Source organism: Tripterygium wilfordii, chromosome 13 (assembly GCF_013401445.1).
Source record: "Tripterygium wilfordii isolate XIE 37 chromosome 13, ASM1340144v1, whole genome shotgun sequence".
In the NCBI taxonomy this organism is placed as follows: domain Eukaryota; kingdom Viridiplantae; phylum Streptophyta; class Magnoliopsida; order Celastrales; family Celastraceae; genus Tripterygium; species Tripterygium wilfordii.
The window spans coordinates 1,277,877-1,287,156 of NC_052244.1; the positions used below are offsets into that span (position 1 = coordinate 1,277,877).

At 38.5% G+C, this 9,280-nt stretch overlaps 1 protein-coding gene and 1 pseudogene across 2 annotated transcripts; one reads left to right on the plus strand and one right to left on the minus strand.

The window, feature by feature from the left end:
• Nucleotides 1-685: 685 nt before the first annotated feature.
• Nucleotides 686-3,643, plus strand: LOC120012977 (annotated as a pseudogene).
• A 174-nt stretch (nucleotides 3,644-3,817) lies between these two features.
• Nucleotides 3,818-8,866, minus strand: LOC120012978 (protein PIN-LIKES 6-like). Of its 2 annotated transcripts, none has more exons than XM_038864561.1 (11): nucleotides 8,708-8,866; nucleotides 8,020-8,357; nucleotides 7,839-7,918; nucleotides 7,616-7,740; nucleotides 7,202-7,323; nucleotides 6,664-6,849; nucleotides 6,026-6,100; nucleotides 5,111-5,211; nucleotides 4,862-4,914; nucleotides 4,470-4,658; nucleotides 3,818-4,343 (listed from the first exon to the last, which is right to left on the minus strand). In XM_038864561.1, the coding sequence occupies exons 2-11, from the start codon at nucleotides 8,200-8,202 to the stop codon at nucleotides 4,222-4,224; spliced, it is 1,236 nt and encodes a 411-aa protein (XP_038720489.1). In that variant the 5' UTR covers nucleotides 8,203-8,357; nucleotides 8,708-8,866; the 3' UTR covers nucleotides 3,818-4,221. The 2 variants fall into 2 exon arrangements, with proteins under 2 accessions (XP_038720489.1, XP_038720491.1); XM_038864563.1 differs by having other exon boundaries at nucleotides 8,728-8,831.
• Between the last annotated feature and the right edge of the window lie 414 nt (nucleotides 8,867-9,280).

Here is a 9,280-nt window from a genome sequence, read left to right on the forward strand (position 1 = left end):
AAGGAATTATTAATAAGATCAATAGTTTCTATGTGAGTTAAACCCATAAAATGATTAATTAGAGTATCTTCCGGCACTTAAATTCCATGATTTTTTTCAATGGTCCCATTATTACTTCAAATCAAAATGTTTTATTTAATAGTAATTGATTGATTGATTCGCATTCTACATTTGTCTTATCCAATATCCTTTATAATTTATAGCCATGAGCGTTGGACTTTAACTTAATTTATTATGTTGTCATGTGAAAAATTTCTGTGTGCGGGAATTTGACAGTCTGAATTAGATTCATATTGAATGTCCAAAAAACGAGCTTATATGATGTCTTGTCCAGAAAATATATAGGGTAATGTAACACACGATTAAAGAAGAGTCGAATTAAAAAAATTGTGAGTTACTTATAAGAGGGTTTGATCATTACACGTATATGATTCTACAATTAATATCCTACTAAACTCACGTAAGGCAACAAAAAATGGTTACAAAAACTTGGAATTAATAGTAATTAACTTATTTCTTTTTTTGAGTGCCAACAATATTAAGTAGGAATGACATGGCATGAACTACGCAACGACGCCGTATTCATGATTGAACGTGCAGCCCAATCCGTACACGGTTCCAGAGTCTGCTCTGCTGTGCTGACTGCTGAGTACTGACGAGGAGTGAAGAAGCTCACTTCCCGATCCCGACCCCGACCCCGACCCCGACCCCGACCCCGACCCCGACTCGATTCGACTCGACCCAGTTAGCCCACAGTCAATTCGGTCATCTACTTCTCCCCTTCTATGTCAAGCTAATCAATGACTCGACTTTGATAGCTCCTATGTTATCTTTCTAAGTAGTTTCTTCATCTCTTGTCTAAACGTTTTTACAAGTTTTCAGTTCGATCGGATTCAGTTGCTGCCATCCCATACCTGCAGTTTGTGCCGATTCTATGAGCATTCCTAACCCTAATTTATCTGGTAATTTTTCGAACTTTGAACAATTATCCGACCTTTGATGGGTTTATTTGATTTTGTGATCTTAGGTTGTTATTAGTTTGATTGTGCTGTTTGGGTTTGTGTGTTTGGGGTCGATCGCCAAGTTTTTGCTTTTCAAGTGCAGTTAGTCAATTCGGTTAACCTGATAGGGGATACTTTCGTTGATTTGAAGTAATAACGAGGGGTTTCAGCTCCCAATTGAAATAGGCTGCTAAAACGAAGTGCCTTTGTTTGAACTTAGGATCATGTGATTATACTGTAATTAGATGCCTTAGTTAGATTGTCATTAGTCATTACTATGAATTTGGTTGAGGAAAACCAGTTAGTTTGTACACGAAGGCAATTCTGTCGGCATTGGTGGTCATTCACAAGCTAAATATTGCCTATTGAAGAGTGGGATACTCATGCTTCCCAAAATCATCTCATTCTTGTTTAACAAGTGCAACAAATAGGGTGAAGAAAGCATTAATTGTTATGTTCGACATGCCTTGAAATTGTGAAAATTTCCAGAAACCCCAACCACGTTGATTTATTACGTTCCTAGAGGGAATGTGTGTGCAGTTGTTTCCAGATGATTCGTAAATTCATTGTTTAACAAGCTCTGAGGCAGAAATAATTATTCTTTTATATGGTGTGTAAGGAGCTAAGATGACCAATTTATAAGACAGATGTAAGAGGTCTGGTGTCTAACCTTCGGGGCATCTATATTCTATAGGTGATTCTCTTTTAAGTATATGTTTGGCTAGGGATGAGTTTATTGTATATTGGATGAACTGGTTTTTCAGGTTTTGTGTAAATGAGTAAATCCAATCTTGGACATTGCATGGCCAATGACTAAGCAAGTAAGCATTATGTATCTACATGTCTATTTATTTGTCTGGTTACAGGTGGATATGGATTTACAAACAATACCTCAGGATGGTGGTTTAGGAGCTGATCACTCCATCCCGCCCGCACCATGTGCTTTGTGCAGAAGAATTATCGTCCCTGAAATTGAGATAATTGATGATCTTCAGATTATCAGTATATGTTGGGACTGTAAATTTTGTTTCTTGAAGATCTTGGGACCCCTACACGAGGTTCTCATTCTCTGAGGTCAGCAAGAGGAAGAAGGACCAGGTATAGCAGTTCTGAGTCAATTGACGATCTTTTCTCACGACAATTCTCTCAGATAATTAGTTTAGTGGGGCGACGTCAGTCTCCTGTCCCTGGGTATGAGGATCAATTTGTAGATGGTGATGCTTCGGCTAGGGTAGTGCAGGAGGCAAGTTCTTCCACAACCCCAAGTGGTTCTAGAAGATGGCGACGTGTTCTCTCTGAGGCTGAGACTGACGGTTTTGATAATCTGGAGTCAATTTATGGGGATAGTGACTCAAATATTAGTTTTGGTAGGTACAGGGTTTTTCATGGTGAGCGTGATGGAATTTCTTTCAGTGCGTATGGAGGAGATTTGGATGCTTTTGTGGATGGACGTAGCTTCCTTGATACAGATATGTTTATTCAGCCAGATGACGAAAGCAATCTTGACAGTAGATATCGATCCTATGCATGCTGGTCCCAACCAATGGTACTCAGATGACAAGGAAGAAGAAGATGGTGGATGGGATGCAGATGTTATCGAGGATGACATGGTTGAATCTGTTGCAGGGAGAACTAGGGTTCAAAACTGCACCATCTCAAGTCCAAGCGAAAGCAATGGTCATGTTATTTGGCATCAGCAATTACACTCTCAAGAATTTCAGAGTGGGGTTCATAGGAGACTCAGGCAAGGTGGTCGATTGGGGGAACCACACTTGCCACCATATATTGGGAATTCTGGGGATTATCTTGATGCTAGAGCTTTTGAAGAATTGCTTGAGCACCTTGCTGAGACTGACAGTTCGAGAAGAGGAGCATCACCAGCTGCTGTTTCCTTTCTTCATAGCTTGCCCCGTGTGGTCATTAATGAGGAGCGCACGAGAGGGATGATGGATTAGCATGTGCAATTTGCAAGGATGTTTTATACGTTGGCACGTAAGTAAACCAGCTTCCTTGTCTTCATCTTTATCATCCGTCTTGTATCCTGCCATGGCTGAGTACACGGAATTCATGTCCACTCTGTCGGTATGAGCTTCCAACTGATGACCAAGAGTGCGAGGAAGGGAAGTGGAACACTAGAAATCAAACACATGCATGAAATTCATCATTGGGATGCGATTGTGGACAATTTCTCTGATGTTTTTGATAGAGATGATGAAGATGAAGTCCATGAATTTGGTCAAGCTGGAATGGAACAGATTCCCCTCCCAGATGCTGACCCTATCTTAAATAGCTCTGCCAGAGGGGGTGGTAGAAGAGGATGGTTTTTTCTTGCTGCTGCTCCAATAGTCAGTATTGTGGGTATTGCTCTCGTACTATGGTTGCGCAATCCTCTAGATGAAGGAACAAGGGCACGAGTCTGTTGTAACATATCTGAACAACTCCAGCATCAGATTCATATTGCTGGCACCTCCATGCCCGATCAGAGGGGAGGTAGAAGAAGATGGTGGTCACTTTTCTAAGCATTTTTCAGGACACCTTGATATAACATAGTCCACGACTTCTTCTGAAGGCCGTCTTTTTCTAATCTATTGACTCTTAATTTTTGCTTCTTTTTTTAAATCTGAGAGTTGACACCAGTTTCCAATTCACATTAAACCCAAGTCAAAATAGAAACCCAGCTTTAAATAATTTGCATATTTAGTACATGAAAGATCCCACCACCCATGGACTAGTTGAGTTATAACGAATGATGACATTACCACACACACATGCTGGATTGAGGAAAAGCTCGTCTTGCAAATTGAAAAACACCCATGAAATTTGAACTCGTGATTCCCACTTGCTATAAGAGTCAATGCAATCAAGTTCACCATTTCAACCAATTGTCCGTTGTTTGCATTTCAAGTCGATGCCCTACATGTTTCACACAGAAAAAATTTCTCGTCTCTTTACTAAATGAACAATTAGCATTGAGACGGTAGCCTGATACATAAAGAAGACTACAAGAGTAGACATATTTCAGAGCACCATTCTACAGCTCTTATGAACAGAGGTGCTCTTCCATTCTATCATGGTGCCATGGTCTTCGTTTACTGTCACCTTTCCTTCCAGAGAAAAATGTCGCATATTGAAAAACTGTTTAGCTATCAGTATAACTTGACTAGGTGAGGTAGTGAAAGAAGAAGGTAATTTTAGGTACAAGCCATGGCTTCGATACTTTTCAGAAAAGAATGTTGAGGTACAGAACTATCCACCCAGCCATTGAAAGGATGGCAAAAATATGAACCCAGAACAGGATAGCTGCTGCCTCTCTTCCACAACCCCTCAGACTGGCCACAGCACCTACAAAAAGAGAATAGCCAAGTAATTAGAGAAGGCATCACAATGTAAAACTACATACACAAACATAGAATCCGATCACAATCTGCAACTTTGAAAGTAAAAAGAGAAATGAGAATAGGCTGTTACCAGAAAGGACTGATGTGGGCATTGAATGCTGAAGGAGTAGGACAAATCGAAACATCTTATCATCAGGAGGTAGGAAGCCCAGCTTATCGGCCAACATTACGATACCTAGCCCTGTAGGAGGCACCAAGACTAACCGTCCGAATATTATAGCAGCAGTTGTCCGTATACCCAGTTTAGAACTTCCCGGTCCTGTAGTCAAAGCCAAGAGTTGTCACTCCAAAGATTAAATAAACAGATGACTAAGATGTAGTGCTGCTGTTTAGCGAGACTAATACTATGTATGTTTGCAGACATGCTCATTAATTTGTAGCTTTCAAGATTAGAAGCATGTTAGGTCAGGAAATCGCATACGCGATATATCTGAAAAATGATAACTAGCAAACTCTGCGTACCATCGACGAGGTTGCCTCCCAGAGCCAACAGAATACATGGAATCATGGCCTCCCTGTTAATGAAAGCATTGTTAAAATAATGATCAGAACCCAAAAGGCTAAACAATTAATCGAAGAGGCTATCCAAACAGGTCCCTCATGCAACATACATTTCCATTCTCTGGTATTGTATTTAAGCAATGAAATCATAGAGTATCATACATTCTGCTTTCTGTAAATTAACATACACTAATGATAAGCAAAGAATACCCGAGAATGATGCAGCTGTCGGTAAAAAAGTAAAGTGGAGCATCAGCTGTGAAGATCAAACGCTTCAAAAATGGAATTGTACCTAATACCATTGCAAGAATCTGCAGCAACCAAGACAAATATAGTTCTTAATAGACTTTTTGTTTTTCTGAACAAGCATACTCATAAAAGTATCTTGAAAAGATAGAGGCATTTGCTAATAAATAATTTTTAAATTTCCAACAAGAGGTAACAACAATACATAAAAGGTAAACAACTCCCATGCACAAGGCTCCCACAATGGACGCGTTTGTCCTCCCATAACCTAGAGAGACTGTTTCAGGAATTGAATCTCTAACCTCTAGATTGCACCACCGCAACCCTACCACTGGACCACATGTTCGCATGTAGGTAACAACAATACATAAGATGCTTAAATCACATTTCAAAAGGGTGACTTCAAGAACTAAGAAAATCCAGATCCTGGATTTTAGCGATCAAAACAAAGAGGTGGTATATTCAGCACCAAAAGCAAGACAAATTGAGAAAATACTATTGTTCGGTCTCTGGGCAGTAAAAATAAAGTAGTGGAAGGAAAATAACAAGAGGCAAATCAACTACATTAAGTTAAGTGCCTTCAAGGCCCTTTTGATCTTCCATTTGACTCGTTCGTTGTAGCTCATATTCAAAACTCAACGAAAGCAATTGCCATAGTGCCACTTGTGTGTACAACCTTCCTTGCAACTTGCAAGTAATTATTTCCAATTCTTAACAGTGTACCAGACCTAAGGTAAAAAAACTGACAATAGAACTTGCAATTCAGGATAAGAAGAAAGGGTAAGTTTCTAGACCAGTTCCCCATGACACAACAAACAGCAAAAACCAAAAAAAAAAAAAATTAAAAAAAGGAAGTAAGAAAGAAGAGAAAGGACTTACAGATGCTATGATAGGTGGCTGAAGGATTTGCTTGAGCTTCAATTTCTCATACAAATAAATTAGAATTTCTTTGATCTGCAAACCAAGAAATGGAAATGAAACACTGCTTTATATTAGAGGAACTGAAAATAAAGGATTCATTAAGCGAATGGATTTGATCCATTGAAATGAAAAAAGCCTTAAGTTATGATGACTCCTGAATCATTCAACCATTTGATTCTTCAAATTCCATTTCAATGGAATCCAAAACTAAAGGTTGCAACTTTGGTAGGGAAATTTTTGAGACATAATAAACCTCATGGTTTCATCACCTCAAATAGAAAACTGCTGCAAATACAGACATTTGACTCCCTAGGCAGCACCTATCGGGTCATTTCTAGATAATTTTATTCAATTTAGAAAGCCAGTTCTTATCTCATTAAAGGTGGAACTCTATGGTTTACCATTAAAACATGTAGAAATTTCATTGTCAAATGATGTTTCTTAGAAAGGCATAACTATACAAGAAAACCAAATAGACTTGACTAAATTATTTTCTTTTACAAACTAAAAATATATATATATTCTTTATATATGAATAAAGCGTAGAGCTCCAGACACCCAGATGGATAAGTGTACATATGTCAATTGATACTCACCTTTCCTTTCTTGGAAGCATCTGAATCTGTTGGTGCAGCATCTTCAGTAAGCAAGGGAACTTGCTCAGGAGTTCCATCTTTTGGTTGATTCTTCACAGGTAGGCTTGCAACGTCAATGTCAAAGGTACCTTCTGGAGGAGGGGCCAGCATTTGAAATACATATGTGTATAGAATTATTGCACCAACCTATCATACAGAAGTAAGATTTATATAAGGGGCATGAACAGTTCCAAGAACCATAAAATGGACAAACAATCAAATGTCATGCAGACATTCTAAGAGTATGAGGTAATGCATCACCTTAATCAAGGCCATTTTGATTGGTAAGCAACTCCTCTAGTTACTTCATGATGGTGGTTAGAAAGGAATAAAGCTATCCCAAAACATTTGTCACTTAACCAAATTTTAGTTCCAAGCAATAATAAACTACACCCCAAAAGACATGCATATTTAGTGAAGAAAACTATCTCACATGGCGAAACAAAGGGCAACTTGCACGTAAAAGTGACAATCAAGTTAAAAGATGTTCAAAACTTACCCACTGGCCAAACGAAATGTAGGCAGTCCCATCTGTGCTACATTTATTAAAATCACCAAATGGATTGGACTTGTCTCTACATAAAGCAGCGATCAAGACAAGAGGCACGTTCCCAATGTTCCCTGTATCAACATTGATTCCAGATATGATTCAGAATAAGTAATCTGATTAAATGATAAATGAAGGCGGCATAAAGCCAAGACAATCAGGTGTAATTTGAGTACAAACTTCAGAACACCACAAGATACTTTAACTTTGTCAAGTACAGTGTAAGGTCACTTGATTCTGTAGCTTGCAGGTCTTCTTCTGTGCTAGTTGCCTGTATTCTCTATTTTACTTGAGCATAGATTGTATTAAAATTGGTAATATCTTACATGCTACCACAGGGCATAAAAAAGGTAAGAAGTGGCTTACCAATTCCAATTTGTATAACTGTGAACTTGAAGAATGGGTACGGGGGACGGACAATGGATGCAACCATGAAACCAATTATTGAGCCAGTTATTGTAGCCAGAATCACATTGGCAGGTATAAACCACCTGCAATACAATAAGCATCCACTTTAACACGGAATTCAACTTCCTTCATGGCTACAAGATACAAGTAAGAAAGAGCCAAGAGGTAGTTCTAACTTTACCACTGAATCATTTTCTCTAGAGTGATAGCTTGTCCAAGTTGGGAGAATATCAAACATGGAAGCAACAGTGAAAACACCAACTGCACATACAAAATTCAACATATCAGTCAATATTCTCCTAGGAAAAAAAAAAGAGTAAAATAAAGAGACAAAAGTTGGAAAGAAATCCTTGGTTAATTACCCCATTCAAGAGCTTCCTACCACTTGCTGGCAAAATATTAACATACTTGGATGCCATGAGAAATCCCAAAAAGCACATTGTGAAAACCTTTGCTATAGGTAATACAGCAATCTTTATGGACCCTAAAACCGACTCTCCTCCAGCCTGATTATCGATCCCGACTGTCGCCAGAAACCTCTCCATGGTTCCCTCCACGACAATCACTCCAACGAGCCTCCAAAACCAGATTCAGACGCTCCAACCCACACAATTCAGAAATTAAACCGCAGCTTCCTTCAAACAATTCGACTCCTTTCAGAGATTCTTCACTCCCTCCAAACAATTCACCAAATCAGCATCTACACATAATGGAATCAAAATCAATCGGTGAACCACGCCAGAGTAAATCTCAACTGCCAAGTTTGTCATAAATTTATACCAAATTCACAAAGAAAAACAGAACTGAAACATTGTCCCTGTAAAATCAATTTTATCAAACCTAATCCACCCAGAATTAGATCAAAATCTCTCGAACGTAACCAACACTTCCAAAAACATCGCTAAAAATAAAATTAAATTAAAAAAAAACAATATTCACTGAAAAGAAGCAGAGAGCGATCACATCACATACTCACATCACATACATGAAAAACTGCATAAACAATAAAACAAATATAGCTCGTAAATCGAATATGAAAAGTCTCAATACTCTTTGGAATTTGATTTCACCATCTCTTCTTCGGCTCGTCCTCGTAATGAAAGAAACTTACTTCCTTATTCCAAGCGCTGCGAATTAATAGAACTAACCGGAATGACCGTGACATTCATTTATACGCCAACAACTTTTCTAATTTGCCCCTCTATGTCCCACTAAATATCGGTTTTGCCCCTGTTGCCTTTGTTTTTAACTGATTTGTTGTGGTCCGTACCAACGGAAATTTCCTTGTGAGGTGTTATTTTTGGATTTGAAATAAAAAGAAATCTAAGTACGAAGAAGACAAAGGACAAAAAGTAGCTGGGAAGTGCCATGCTTTCACCATACGGTCCTTCCCAATACTTACAACCTACCAGTCCGGTACAAGAAATTCATTGGGAGACTTAACCTAGAAAGGGTGGTCATGGTTGGTAAGCTCATGTCCAATATGCCTACACACACACATATGTATGTATGTATGTATATATATATGAGTTACTACGACAATATTGTACTCTTATAGTAATTAAACGTCCAATATGTCTTATTGCAATCTATTGGCATTACAACCAAATCCATTATAATAGA

Excerpts from the sequence above, each read along its gene's own strand:
- LOC120012978 (XM_038864561.1), bottom strand. The coding sequence starts at position 8,202 with ATGGAGAGGTTTCTGGCGACAGTCGGGATCGATAATCAGGCTGGAGGA. Across the intron at positions 7,741-7,838 it reads CTAGAGAAAATGATTCAGTG|GTGGTTTATACCTGCCAATG; the intron begins GTAAAGTTAGAA and ends ATTGTATTGCAG. Across the intron at positions 4,659-4,861 it reads GGGAGGCAACCTCGTCGATG|GACCGGGAAGTTCTAAACTG; the intron begins GTACGCAGAGTT and ends CTTTGACTACAG.